This window comes from Nylanderia fulva, unplaced genomic scaffold, assembly GCF_048542155.1.
Source record: "Nylanderia fulva isolate GAGA-0341 unplaced genomic scaffold, ASM4854215v1 Scaffold139, whole genome shotgun sequence".
NCBI lineage: Eukaryota > Metazoa > Arthropoda > Insecta > Hymenoptera > Formicidae > Nylanderia > Nylanderia fulva.
The window spans coordinates 297,386-312,243 of NW_028189611.1; the positions used below are offsets into that span (position 1 = coordinate 297,386).

At 31.1% G+C, this 14,858-nt stretch overlaps 1 protein-coding gene across 1 annotated transcript; it reads left to right on the forward strand.

Moving 5' to 3' along the window:
* Nucleotides 1–12,899: 12,899 nt before the first annotated feature.
* On the forward strand, nt 12,900–14,517 carry LOC114935760 (uncharacterized; the record flags this gene model as incomplete). Its single annotated transcript, XM_085480036.1, has 3 exons — nt 12,900–13,059; nt 13,316–13,487; nt 14,331–14,517. Coding segments are annotated over exons 1-3 (463 nt in total), but the record flags the coding sequence as incomplete, so codon positions are not given.
* Between the last annotated feature and the right edge of the window lie 341 nt (nt 14,518–14,858).

Below are 14,858 nucleotides of genomic sequence, written 5' to 3' on the forward strand. Positions count from 1 at the left end.
ATATTATGTTTTACATCTGTTGATACTCACTGTATCTGCTTTACTTTAAAACGTTAATTAAATTTTATTCCTCTATTTGTTAAATTATCATCTTAAATATAATTTTTATATATTACAATTGTAAATCTAAAAACTTATGTATATTTTAATGTATATTATTTATATCATGAATATAAACAAATATTCTTATCAATATTATAATTTATACCTTACTATTATATATATGTTAAATTCTTTATTTAAAATTTAATATTTTTTATAAAAAATTAATTTTTTTAACATTCTGATTTTAATTGTATATAACATGCACATATAAAGTTTGTATCATTATATTCTTTTTTTTCTATTAATTTTACAAATACTACAATATCATGTGTTATAAATATTTAATTAAATAATATTTAATATAATTTTAAATTAATTTATGTTTAATTTTAAAATACTTTTGTTATTTTCTTTTAGATATTTTTATATTAAATATTGAATTCTAACTTATTGTTTCAATAATTTTTCTTATCATATATGTACAAAATAAATTATTTTTTATTATTTTATTTGACAATTACTTTTGTAAAAGTAATTCGACAATTACTATTGTAAAAATGCATCCTCAGAGTTATGCTTGAAGAAATATGGAATAATCCATTTTCAAAAAGCATTTTTCATCACAGAATGCACTTTCGAAGAAATAAAAATATATAAAACATATTATATTATAATATATTAAAATTTATATCTGTTTGTAATGATAAATATATCATTACAATGTTTGTAATTGTAAATATATAATATATAATATAAAATTAAAAAATTGTAAATATGTATATATAATATAAAATTTACTATTATAATTTATTTAAAGTAATTATAATTTACACTGTAAAATACCAGCATTCTTATTGAAATATTTCTGTATATACATAATTTTTAACCAATCTACTTTGTTTTTCTTGTCCTAAATAAATTTCTAATGATTCCCAAGATCTAACTCGTGAAAATGCAACATAAAGTTGTCCATGACTAAAAACATCTTTTCTTAAATCGATTGCAATTTTATCAAATGTTTGTCCTTGTGATTTATTTATGGTCATAGCAAAAGCTATAATAATTTAATTGGAAATTGTCTTCTTTTAAATACAAATGGGTAAACATCTTCACAGTATAAAGTTATACGATTTAAAAAGATAATTTCTCCTCTTTTATCACCAGTCAGAATTTCACATTTTAACAAATTATTTCCAAATTCTAAAATTAATAATCTTGTTCCATTACACAAACCTTCGCTGATATTCAGATTTCTAATCAACATGATAATTGTATATTTTCTTAATCGGAGTTCATAAGGTGGAAGATTTGTTGGATTTAAAGTATTTAAATATTCTGTTAAAATAGCTTCATTAATATCATTAATATCATCAGTAGTTTCAGTAGTATCTATACTTGTGTATACTCTTTCTGTTGATTCATCAAGTAAATTTACAACTTGTTTGTTTAATTCATCCACATCAACATTTCTTGCAGAAAGTATAACACGTTTTGCTGCAAGTCTATACTGATTGTGTTTGATTATTTCTTCGTATGTATCTTTCGTTATATTTGCATTTAAATTTGCTACACATCTTAATGGAATTTCAATATTATTAGACTGATCATTTAGAAAACCATTACCCAAATCTAATAAAAATTGAGCAAATTCCTGTTCATGTGGTAAAATACGCATATTTTCTGTTAATGAAAAAATTTTGAAATATTGCCATAATGAACTGAATTTAATTGATAAATTTACAGTTTCAGAACGTGTGGCATTTTGTTTTACTGGCAATAATTGTCTGAAATCTCCACCAAAAATAACAATTTTTCCTCCAAATGGTATATCATTATGCATTAAATCTTGTAAGAGACAATTCATTACTTCAAGAGCATATCGCGGTGCCATTGGTGCTTCATCCCAAATAAAAACATCTGTTTTTTTTAAATAATCAGCTTCTTTGGATTGAACTTTTATATTCGATGTTGAATCATTAAAAAGAGGTACGGGCAAACCTAAAGTTTTATGTGCTGTTCTTCCATTTGGTAGTAATGTTGCAGCGATACCAGTGAAAGCCATTGTATTAACAACTTTGCCTTGAGATTTGAGTAAATAGTATAATGTTGTGTAAACAAAAGTTTTACCTGAACCTCCTGGACCGTCAATGTATAAGCATTTTTTTTGTTGACTGTTAGTTTTTGCCAAAAGAGTTAAAACATAATCAACAACATTTTTTTGACCATAATTTAACTGGCTATACTGTTGCTGACCACATAAAGCTTCTCTTTGCAATTGTTCTGCATCTTTTTCTTCATATTTTATCTTTATTTGTTTCATTTCTGGAAATTGCTTAAGTTTCCAACCTTCTTTGCGAAGTAATTGATTGATTTGAGCATAAGCTTTTTTTATTCCAATGACTCGTCCAAATCGTCGTATGTAATCTTCGGACATTGCAACTTGAAATTCATTCCATAATTCTTTTGGATGCAATGGTTGATAGATAGATAGATAGATATATTTATTGCTGCCCCAATTGGGGATTACAAGGCGCTTTTTTTTTTACAGGAGCGTTCCCAAACCTTTCCTTCCTTTACCCTTTTTCCTTAGCCTAAACTTATATCTATAACTTAATCTAATTACATGTTTTTCGCCACGCCTCTCCTCTTCGCCGCCTTTCTCATCTTCTCTCGCATTTCTACCCTACCTACACACACACACACGTCCGCCTTTCCCTAACCTTTCTTATTCTAAATTATCTTAACCTACGCAATCTTACATTCTACTTAGCCTATGTTGGACCTCCGCTTCCGGTTACCGTTATTCTTCCACTCCTTTCCTCTCCCTCCCTCTCTCTCTCTCTCACACTCACTCACACACTCACTCCCTCCCTCTCTCTCTCCCCCTTATCCCTACCCTCTCTCATCCCCCTGTCCTCCTTTTACCTCCTTCTCCTTCTCCCCTTCCCCCTTCCCTCTTGCTTCCTCTAACCTTTTTAACCATATTTCCCCTTCCCCCTCCTCTCCTAATATCTCCTTTACCATTTCCTGCCAGCTCTCTTCCCTTCCCCAATCCATACATTCCTCCCACACATGCTCCCACGTCTCTAACCCTCTCCCACATATCCTGCACTTCCTATCCTCCTCCTTTTCCCAATACCTATTTCCCTTCATTTCATTCCCCAGTCTATACCTTGCCATCCTCCTCCATCTACCTTCCGCCCACCCTTTCTTCAAATAGCCCGGAATCCCCTCCCCTTTAATCTGTTTGTACCACTTATTATATTCCGATTTTATCATTTTTCCTACCCTCTCCTCCCTCTGTTCCTTTCCTTCCCATTCCTCAACTTCTTCCCATCTGAACTCCCCCTTTTCCCTTCTTTCCTCTATCTCCCTTAATCCCATCCCCTTACCCTCAAAAAATTCCCTTCTTTCTCTCTCCCACCCTGACAATTCCCCTCCTTTTTTTGCCCTTTCTTTAATCTCCCCCAAACATATTTTCGCCAACCATCCTCCCTTACCCTCCTCTAACCTTCTCTCATATCCCCATGCTCTTCTTCCCATCCTTGTCCTTATCTTTTCCCTTTGCAATTCCTCCCTTACCATATATCCAGGCGTTCTCCAATCCACTCCTAACATCCATCTCAGATACCTTTCTTGTATCCTTTCCAATCCCTCTCTCTCTTCCCATCCCCATATCTCCACCCCGTATCCTAAAACCGTCCACACTAACTCATCGAAGAGCCACAACCTCCTCCCCCAGTTATTCCCAAATCTCCTCTTACCTATTCCCCATACCTGTCCCATAATTGCTGCCCCTCTCTTTATTCTGTCCCTTACCTGTCCCTCTTGCCCCCCATTCCTTTGAATCACATATCCTAAATACTTGTACTCCTTTACCTCCTCTAATTTTTTTCCCTTCCAAAACCAACTAGCCTTTTTTAACCTCCCTCCCCCCCTTCTGCATCTCATCACCTTCGACTTCTTCTCATTCAGTTCCAGTCCCTTCCCCTCCAGATATCTCCCTAACCTCTCCATCATACACCTCATCCCCCCCCTCATCTTCTGCCAACAGCACCACGTCATCTGCGTACGCTAATGTATAGACCTTGCCCTCTCCTAATCTCACACCCCCCCACCTCCCTTTCTCCATTTCCTCCTCCAAGTCCGCCATCAACATGTTAAATAGGAGCGGGCTCAGTGGGCATCCCTGTCTTACCCCCCTCCCCGTCCAAAACTTCTCCCCCACCTCCTCCCCTATTCTAACTCTGAACCCTATCTCTCCTAGCACTTCCTCGCACCTCCTCACCGTCTCTTCCTTCACCCCCCTCCCTCTTAACGCCGCCATCAACTTCACTCTGTCCACCGAATCAAACGCTGCTCTCAGGTCCACAAACAGTAGTACCATTTGCTTTCCTTTCCTACTTATTTGTCTGTTTATTAAATAATTTAATACATAAATATTGTCCACCGTTCCCATCCCTTTCCTGAACCCCGTTTGATTTGGTGGCAACATCCCTTTTTCCTCTATCTCTCCCCTCAATCTCTCTGCCAACACCGTCGCATATACTTTGTATAAAGACGGTGTCAGAGTTACCCCCCTGAACTCCGAAACCTCCTTTCCCTCACCCCTCTTCAAGATTGGCACCACCAGCCCCTCACTCCACTCCCTTATCCACCCCTCCCCCTTCCATATCCTATTGCACAACTCCCATACCCACTTCTCTATTCCCTCTCCTCCAAATTTCCACACTTCTCCCGGAATCCCGTCCACCCCCACCGCCTTTCTTTCCTTTATCCTACCTATCGCCCTCCTAATTTCTCCCTTTTCTATCTGATCTTCCCCTCTCTCCTTCTCCGTCCTTCTTCCTCCCATTATCACTCTCGACTCTACCCCTCCTAATAGATCTCTAAAATATCTGTTCCATTCTTCCATCTCAATCCCCTCACCCATTCCTCCTTTTCCTTTTCCCCTTTCCCTCCTAACCACCTCCCAAACCTGCCCCTCCGTCCTCGCTTCCATTGCTTTCTTCGTCCACTCCTCATTCTCCTCCTCCTTCTTCTTTCTACATAATCTCTTATACTTCTTTTTTCTTTTCCTGTATTCTTCTCCTTTCCCCCCTATTCTCCTCCACCTTTTTAACTCCTTTACCACCTCCCCCTTCTCTCTTCTACACTCCCTATCAAACCACCCTCTCTTTCTTTCCTTCTTCTCCTTTTCTTCTCTCTCATTCCCCTTATCTAACACTTCCTGTATCTTCTTTTTCTTCTCCTCCCACTCTCCTCCCTCTACACCCTCCTCTTCTTGTTCATCCCTCTGCTTCCCCCAAATTTCCCCTATCTTCTCCCTAAATTCCTCCTTCCCCTCTTCCGTCCAGTTCCATCTCCTCCCCTTTTTTCCTTTTCTTTCCCCTCCTCCTCCTTTCCCTTCTAACCACACTATTAACGGCATGTGATCCGAGTCCATCCTTTCACCTATCTCTAACTTCCTGATTTCCTCTCTTACCTCCTCATTACCTATTATGTAATCTATTACCGATTTCCCATTCGGCCCCATATATGTCCACCCTCCTTCCTCATCCCCTGTTATTCCTCCATTCATTATCGCCCATCCCTTTTCCTCCAACTTCTTCACCAACCTTCTCCCTTCCCCATTTACTTTTGTATCTCTTGATTTTCTCCCCTTCTCTTCCTCTCCTTCCTCCTCTCCTATCTCCACTCTTCCTCCTAAATTTCCCGTTCTTGCATTAAAGTCCCCCCCTATTATCGTTCTTACTCTGTCTCCCTCCTCCTCCATCCATTCATCCATCTCCCCTAGCTTCTTCTCCATCTCCCCATTTATGTACACTCCCACCACTCTCCATCTCTCCCCTCCTTTTCCTATCACCACCTCCACCATTCCCTCTTTATCCGCCTTACACTTTCCTTCTATTCTTACCCCTTTTCTCACCCCCACTATAATTCCCCCCATAGCCCTTCCTTTTTTACTCTTCCTCCTCGCATATTGCACCTCCCATTTATATCCTCCCGGCATCCTCCCTTTTATCCTCTCCCACCCTTTTTCATCTACCCATGTCTCCAGAAAAAACATTACATCCCATTCTCCCACCGCTTCCCAGAAGTCCGCGTCCTTATTTCTTAATCCCGCCACATTCCAGAATGCCACCTTCCATCCTTCCTCCCCTTCTCCTTCCTCCTTTCCTTCTTCCCCTTTTCTCCCTTGCCCTTTACCTCCCACTTCCCTCCTCTCTCTCTTTCTCTTTTTCACCCTTCCTTCCCCACTCTTTCCCTCCCCTCCTTTCCCGTCCCCTGTATTGTTTCCATCCCCTTTTCTTCTATTCCCTCCTCTCTCCTCTCTTCCCTCCTCTCATCCCCTGCTCCTTCCTCCTTTAGCTCCTCTTTCACCTCGTCCCATCTCCACCATTTACCTCTCATCCAAATTCTCCCATACCTTACCCATGCCCTCCTTCCCTCTCTTTCTTCCCCTTTTGCCAACTCTCCTAATCTCCACATCATCCTTCTTTCTTTCCACGTTAGATCCTCTTCAATCCTCTCCTCCCTTCCTCTCAACCTCCTTTTCTTTTCCATTATCTCCCTTTTAACCTCCATCTCTCCCACCCTTACTAATACTATATTTGTCCCGTCCCTTCTCCCCTCCCCTATTCTCCTCACTTCCTCTACCTGCCCCCCTACCCCTATCTTTTTCAACAATTTCTCCACCTCCCCTTTCACCCCCCCCTTCTCCTTCCTTAATTTTTTTTATTATCACATTCTTTCTCTTTTCTTCTCTTTCCTTTCTCTCCCATTTCCATTCCATCCTCTTAATCGTATCTTCCATCTCCTCACTCTCCTTTCCCTTCTCCCCTTTCTCTCTCTCCCCCTTTTTTCCTATCTCTAATTCTTCCATTTTCTTCCCCATCTCCTTAATCCTTTCCATAAATTCCTCCCTTTCTCTCTCCCACTTTTTCTCCCTCTCCTCCATTTCCTTTTTTAGCCCCCTTACCTCCTCCCTTAATTCCTCCTGCCCTCTTACTCCCTCCTTAATCTCTTCTCTAATTTCTCTTCTTATCTCTCTCATCTCCTGAATTATCTCCTCCTTCCATTCCCTCCCCATCTCTTTCAATATCTCCCCTATCCCTCCTGCCTCCTCCCTCCTTTCAACCTCCGGCGACCTTATTACCTTTTTACTTCTCCTGAACGCCCACTTCAAATCCCCTTTTTCTTCTCTCTCCTTTCTCAACCCTACTTCTTCTAATTCCTCCCTTTTCCTTTTCAAAACCTCCTCTGCCGTCCCTGTGCTCCCTCTTCTCTCCCATTTCTCCGTCTTCTTCAATCTTTCTATCTCCTCTATTTCTTTTCTTTCCATCTATATCTCCTTTACTCTATGTCTAGTGACTTTCCCTATACTCTATTTCAGTTACTTTCTCCTCTGCTAGTGACTTTCTTTATAACTTCAACATTAATATGACAATTAAAAATTGTTGATAATATATTGGACAGTAAGGAACAACAAATCGATTATCTACTACAAATCCTCCAGGTTTCTCATACAAAATGCTAGTGTCTCTTCGACGGTATTGTGGATAACCATTTTCATCCATAGTTGTTTCCTCGTGAAAAGATTTTGGAAAATGCTTTGAACATTTTCCATTTACCATACACCAATTACCACATGGTCCATGAATCATATTTTTCATGACAATTTCATGCAAATTTTGATCAATAGCAGGATCCGGAATTTCAGCAGAAATATACTTATCAACGGTTTCCGAATTAATAATTTTGCATTGTTGTTTTAAAGTTACTAATATATGCACATGCGGCAAACCACGTTTCTGAAATTCGATTACATAAACAAATGCTTTTACTTCACCAAAAAATTTTTGTCGAACAATCAAATCTATCAAATAATTTTTTTTTATATCAAATACTCTAGCACAAATATCAGGTCTATCAGCAGGTTGTTGATTTGAAAGTAAATTTTCTTTAATTTCGAGCCAATTTGGATTACAAGTCATTGTAATAAAAACATCTGGTTTACCATATTTACGAACAATAGCCATCGCATCTTGATAATTTTGCATCATATTTCGAGGTGAACCAATAAATGTTGATGGAAGTATCATTATTCGTCCAACACGAGCATTAGCATCAGTCGCTTTTTTTTCTAAATAATCGATTAGTCCCTGATGCTTTTCCACTCTCAACTGTTTTTGATTTTCTTTACACCAGTTAATTCTGTCTTTTTCTATTTTTACATAATTGTCAACAAGCCATTGTTGAAATAATCGTTTACCCATTAAAAAAATATTAGTATTGTCACGAATAGCTATTCGATATTGAATGTACATAGATCTAGTTACACGTTTTCCATTAATTTGTTTAATATTATCGTGCCAACCTGGCGTACCATGTGGATAATACATTGGATAAATCCAAGGTTCAACGTTTGGATCCATTGTACTAACGTATTTTAAAGTTTTATCACGTTTGTTTCTAATTGTAACATAACAATCAGGAATATCTCCATCTGCAGTAGTTGAAAAAATTGCAGCAACTTTGTTAGTTCTTTGAATATTATATCTTCCGCGATCAATACCTGTTTTCTTATTTAAGAATGCCATTTTTAAATTAGGCACATTTAAACCTGAATTTTCTTGATTACAAACTTCTTCATGCATCATTTGATATGACTGAGCAAACATATTATTGCTGCGAATAATACCATCTAATGTATGTAATAACTCTTCATCAAGATTTGTATTTACATTTAAACGACATTCTGTAGCTTCGTTAGCGTCAAGAATGAAAAGCTGTCCATAACTTGATTGTTCTTGTGCAGCAGGATATAATGCAGTATTAATTTGATAATAAATTTGACCTTGAATTTTGAAGCAATAAAGACTTCGTCTTTGTGCATTAAAATTAACCAAGTTAGCATTAAAAGAGGCAAAAGAAAATGCACTATTATAACTTCGCAGATTTTTAAAAAACTCTTTAGATTTTTTATGATTTCCAAAAAATAACTGTTGTAGTTCATCAGGAAATGGTGATAGAGATTCCAATATAACTTTTCCATGACTACAACAATCATTGAATGAATTACATTTATTATAAACTTTTTCAGCGTGAAAATGTTTTGCTTTACAATATTTGCACTCTACTTCCATTTTTCCTATGTAATGTTGATTTATATTATGATAATTTATGTTTTGAAATCCTTTATAATTGGCTCGACAATTTTGCATTTTTCTTTTATCTGTGATATTTTGTAATTGTATATTATCAATTTCGGAAAAATTATCATTTATATTTACTGAAATTAATTGACTTGAATCTGTAGTATTTTCAACACTTGTAAGTGTACTTTGTTCATGGTTGACAGTTTTTTTAATTATATTAACATTATCGTTATCAAGTTTTGAATTTGAAGTTATCAAAGAACTATTGCTCGATAACTTTGATATGCAGTTGTTAATTGTAGTAACAGAATTGCTCAAAGTCGACGTTGTAATAACACATTTTATTACTGATGAAGCAAGATAAATATTGTTTGTGACCAAAGGATTTTGCGATTTAGACACTGCAACTGATGAACTATTATTTAATAAATTTTTTGATTCACAAACTTTAGATGACTCAGCTATATTGTTTGTTGCATTTTCTTTTTTTCTCTCGCGGTATTTTTGTTGATTTAAAGCCTTTCGTTCTCTCTTTAATCGCTGAAATTCTTCTTCTTCCTCTCGAGTACGAATAGCTTTACGTTTACCCATTTTTAAATTATTTTAATTAAATCTTTTTTGTTAAATGTTTACACAGATCAATAAAATTTAAATATTATAAAATGTAACGAATATAAATGTATATACAAACAAAATATTTGTTTATATAAATTTTAAATTAATTTTTAGTTAATAAATTTGTAGTTAATAAATTAAATAACAGACTATTATATAATTTTATTAAATTTTATTTAAATGAAAATAGCACACTGATGATTTAAAATTAAATAAAATATTACATAAAATAACTGTTTTTATTTTACACAGTTGTTAAATTATAAATTTCAATATTGCACTTACATTAAATATCAATTTAATAATAAATAACTATAACACGATAATATTAATTTAACATTCAAATAAAAATTTAATTTAATTTTATATAGCGAATATAATTGTTATGTAACAAGTATATGTATAGTGTTCTTGATAATAAAATATTTAAATGTAAATCAAACATTCATTAATTTCTTACAAATTTCAAATATCAACAATTAAAATATCAAATAATACTTGTAGTGTTACAACTACAATGTCAAATATTTATGTCAAATTTTTATCTAAATTTTCACAATTATGTCCAATTGTCAAATTACAAAAGCTGGATTGGAGCTTTGTTTTAGCCAAAAAATATAAGTGGCTACCAAACCTGAAACAAAATATTTTTATTAGCTTATTTATTATTTACATATATTAGCTTATTTATTATTTATATATATTAGCTTATTTATTATTTATATATATTTGTCTTATTATGTGAAATATTTATTATTAATTCAAATAAAAAATAAAATAATACCTGAATATGCTATATTTTGCTCATATATATTCAGTTGGATCATATATATACAACGATAAAAATCAAATATCAATCCACTGTAAAAAAAAATTAAAATTATATTAACACATAAAACTATTTAAAATTATTATTTTATCTTTAAAACAAATAAATTTTTATATTATCTATATGTATATGACAATGTATTTAATAGGTATATATTATATATTATCAATTGATATTATTTTGTATTTTCAGCAAATATTTTGGCAGTGATATCATTTCTTTTCAAGAATATAGTAACAAATATATTATATAAAAAATATATGAAATGGTAATACACATTTGATCTTAAGTGTAGTTATAAAGAAAATCTCAAAGTCAACTTTAAAATTTTAAATGAAAACCCACATTTTTATTTGATATTTTTCTATACCTTATCTCGAGAGCTTTTCAAAATATTACAAAAAAATATTTTTTTATTAAATACTTTTTTTAGTTATAATATTTTAAACAGTATTTTGACATAAATTACAAAATATCTCGTGAAATGTTTAATTTTGTGTAATTTTAACATTTTATATATACATAATATTATATACATCGTATACTTAATATTTTATGCACATGAGACAAATCAATTAATGTAAATAAAATATAGTTTTTTCTTTAAAACAACTATATATATATATAATTTTACCGATCCCATCCTTTTTATACTATATCTTGTATAAATTTTATACAAACTAATTAATATAAATTTTACATAAATTTTTTAAAAACTACATGCAATATTAAATTTATATAAAATTTATATACATTGTTCAATACTGGTTTTATATATATAAACTATACACGTACACACGCACGCACGCATGCACGCACGATTTGAAATGGAATACCTCATATATTTACATATAATATATATATATATATACTTTAAATATATTTAAATTTTCCAATACTCAGCATATGTATTTTAAAGTTATATATTTACATAATCAATTATTAGAATATAACAGTATTTATATTTTTAAATGCGATTTTGTATTTTCTTTAATGATCTTATGATATATTATATTTCAAAATAATTTACCTTATTGTTATTATATCTATATCACTTCATATATTATTGAAACAAATAATTTCTTTGCTGCTCGACGAGAAATTTTCAAGAATTTTTAAGAATTCTTTTAAGGTGTAACGATATCTATAACCTTTCAAGTTGTCACACACAATTAGAGTATGTAGTGTACCTACTATTTATTTTCAAATCAATTGCTACCAATCTTTAAAACTAAAAATTTTATTGTGCAATAAGTTGACATGTTCAGTTGATATTACATTTGTCGTAGAATAAATTTTTCAAACGTATTAATTGGCTGTAGCATAGAAAAATTTTCGAATCTAGACATTTCATTGGTCCATCAGCACATGCATAATAAAATTCAACCAATCAAATTCTTTATACACTTACATTATATGTCATGCAAAAGTGTGTGCGGCGGCCTTTAATGCTATCGCACACAAATTGCATAAACTGCATATGCATAGCATAAGACCTTATGGACCAATGAACATCGAGCATGTGATTCAATGCTTGATGCTCATTGGTCCATAAGGTCTTATGCTATGCATATGCAGCTTATGTAATTTGTGTGCGATATCCTTTAGTCCTAATAACGATGGTTGCTATGTAACATTGTATCATGGTAATGTCATTACGCATATATTGTAACATGTACATCGCTACGTAATGATGGTAACATCATCGTTAAAAGTAACAGACATCGTATAATTCATTTAGTATTATTAATTGTGCATAAAATTGAAATATTATTATAATTATTATATAAATTTGATTCTTTGTGATTTATTAAACTAAACGGTAAATATATATGAAGTTATATGAATAATTTATTTATACTAATTACAATTATATAACTTATAATTAAATATGTGCTTAAATCTATCTTACAATTAAAATATTGTATACATATATTGTATATTTCGTCTTATAGTCACTTAATTATGATATTTCAAAAAAATTTTCGCTAAATATTTGTTACATATATTAATTACAACTTATATTAATTATTTACAACTTATATTAATTACAACTAAACATTTATATATTTGCTAATTATAAACTATTACAAAAAATTATTTTACAATTATTTATATTCCAATTGATTTTTGTTAAAAATATTTATATTATTTGTCTTAATAATAATATATTCTTATAAATATATATTCTTACTATATAATATTAAATTTTAGTTACTATTTATATTTTTATTTTAAAATTGCGTGTGTACGTTACATTGAAATATTTTTTATTTAAAAATTCTAGGATAAAGCTACAAAGAAAATGGATAGCGAATCAGACATTTATCGTGAGTTGTGTGATAATCCAACATTATATGTTTCACCAAGAGAACTTTTCGAAGTTATGTTACCTAATGATGGTACAGTGTAAGTTTTAAAAATTTTTTAATATTTAATTTTTTATTCATAAATTACTTATTCTCACTATTTCAGTATTATCGTCAAATTTGTAAAATTCTGTCAGTTTACGAATAAAACTATATAATAGTAGCATAAAATCATATAAATGTAATTGATGTATAAAAGATACATTTATTAAAAATTTTATTGAACTTTTAATTATTTTTTTATTTTTTTAATAAATATAAAATATTAATTGTTTATATATATATATTTTTTAAAGGTGTTTTATCAGTATGGTGGAACAAATCGACAGTACAATTGCTGTTAAAACTAAAAATGGTGAAGTTCAACGTTGTCGAGTAATTTTGACAAGTAATAAAGACTGGAAGGTTCAAGTTACTATATGGGGCAATAACATAAATCGAGTTATACATAACTTTAAAACATCATTTGTAAGTTTTTATTACAAAATTAAAATCATTTTATTACAAATGTTTACAACATAAATTAAGACATTATTTTATATATTTGTTATTACATAAAATATTAACTGTTCTTAAAAAATCTTTTTATAAATAATTATAAAATGTAAAAATCAACATAATTTATAAATAATCTTACAATAATATAAATAATTAATTTTATGATGTCAATTCTATAAAAAATTGAGATAAAATTATTAATAAAAATATTCTATAAAAAATGTTTTTTTTCAATAAAAATCATTAATAATAAAAATTAATAACAAACTAAATTTTAACATTTAGAAATAATGTTAATTTACTGTTAGTAAAATATTACAAATAAAAAATCAATTTTATAATTTAAAAAAATTATTTACAATTGATCAATTAATTTTGATAACAAATTTTTTAATGTAAATTTATGTTTTTATCTTGAATATAAAAAACTCATATAGGAAAGTTTAAGTTTTATAATAAATAATGTAAAATGACTTTACAAAACACATTTTTTGTTAAAAAAATCATTTTCTAATTATAAGTTATAAATATTGTAAAAGAAATTGACTTTTGTTAAATATTTATCTCATTATTTATTTCATTATAAATAATTTTAAAATGTATGTATGTATGTATACATAAAAACATTTCTTATTACAATATTTATAACTTATAATTTTAGAAAATTCTTTTTTAGCAAATATGTTTTAAAGTCATCTTACAACAATTGTTGCAAAATTTAAACTTTTCTATTGATGAACATTTTTAATAATAAATTTCATAATTAATAAGTATTTTATAAAATTAATAATTATATTTTTTATATGTATATAGGTGGTACATGTATCCGGAGCTTTTTCTCAAAAACGTTATTCTAAGAGTTTAGGAAATGTCCCTATGGATTTAACTATCAAAGATTATACAGTTGTGAATGTCATTGGAAAAATTCGAGAATATGAGGAAACTAAAATTTATGAACCAGTTACTATTCAAAACATTTTAAATTCTAAAACTCAATATGGTAATTATACATATACTCTTTATTTGAAATTATATACGTATATATACATACATGAAGTTTGAATTAATATATTTCCACCAAGTTTTTTATTAATTTCACGATATAAAATGAAGTTTTTTTTATTAATTTTACAATATAATAAAAATTTTTCTCATAAAAATAAATTAATAAAAATTAATTTTTGGCAATAAAGTAACTATTTAAATTTTATCTATACCTGATAGAATCCTTTCAATTTATACACATACACACACACACGCACACGCACACGCGCGCGCACACCACACACACACACACACGCACACGCACACGTACTTACGAGTATGCGCGCGCGCGCGCGC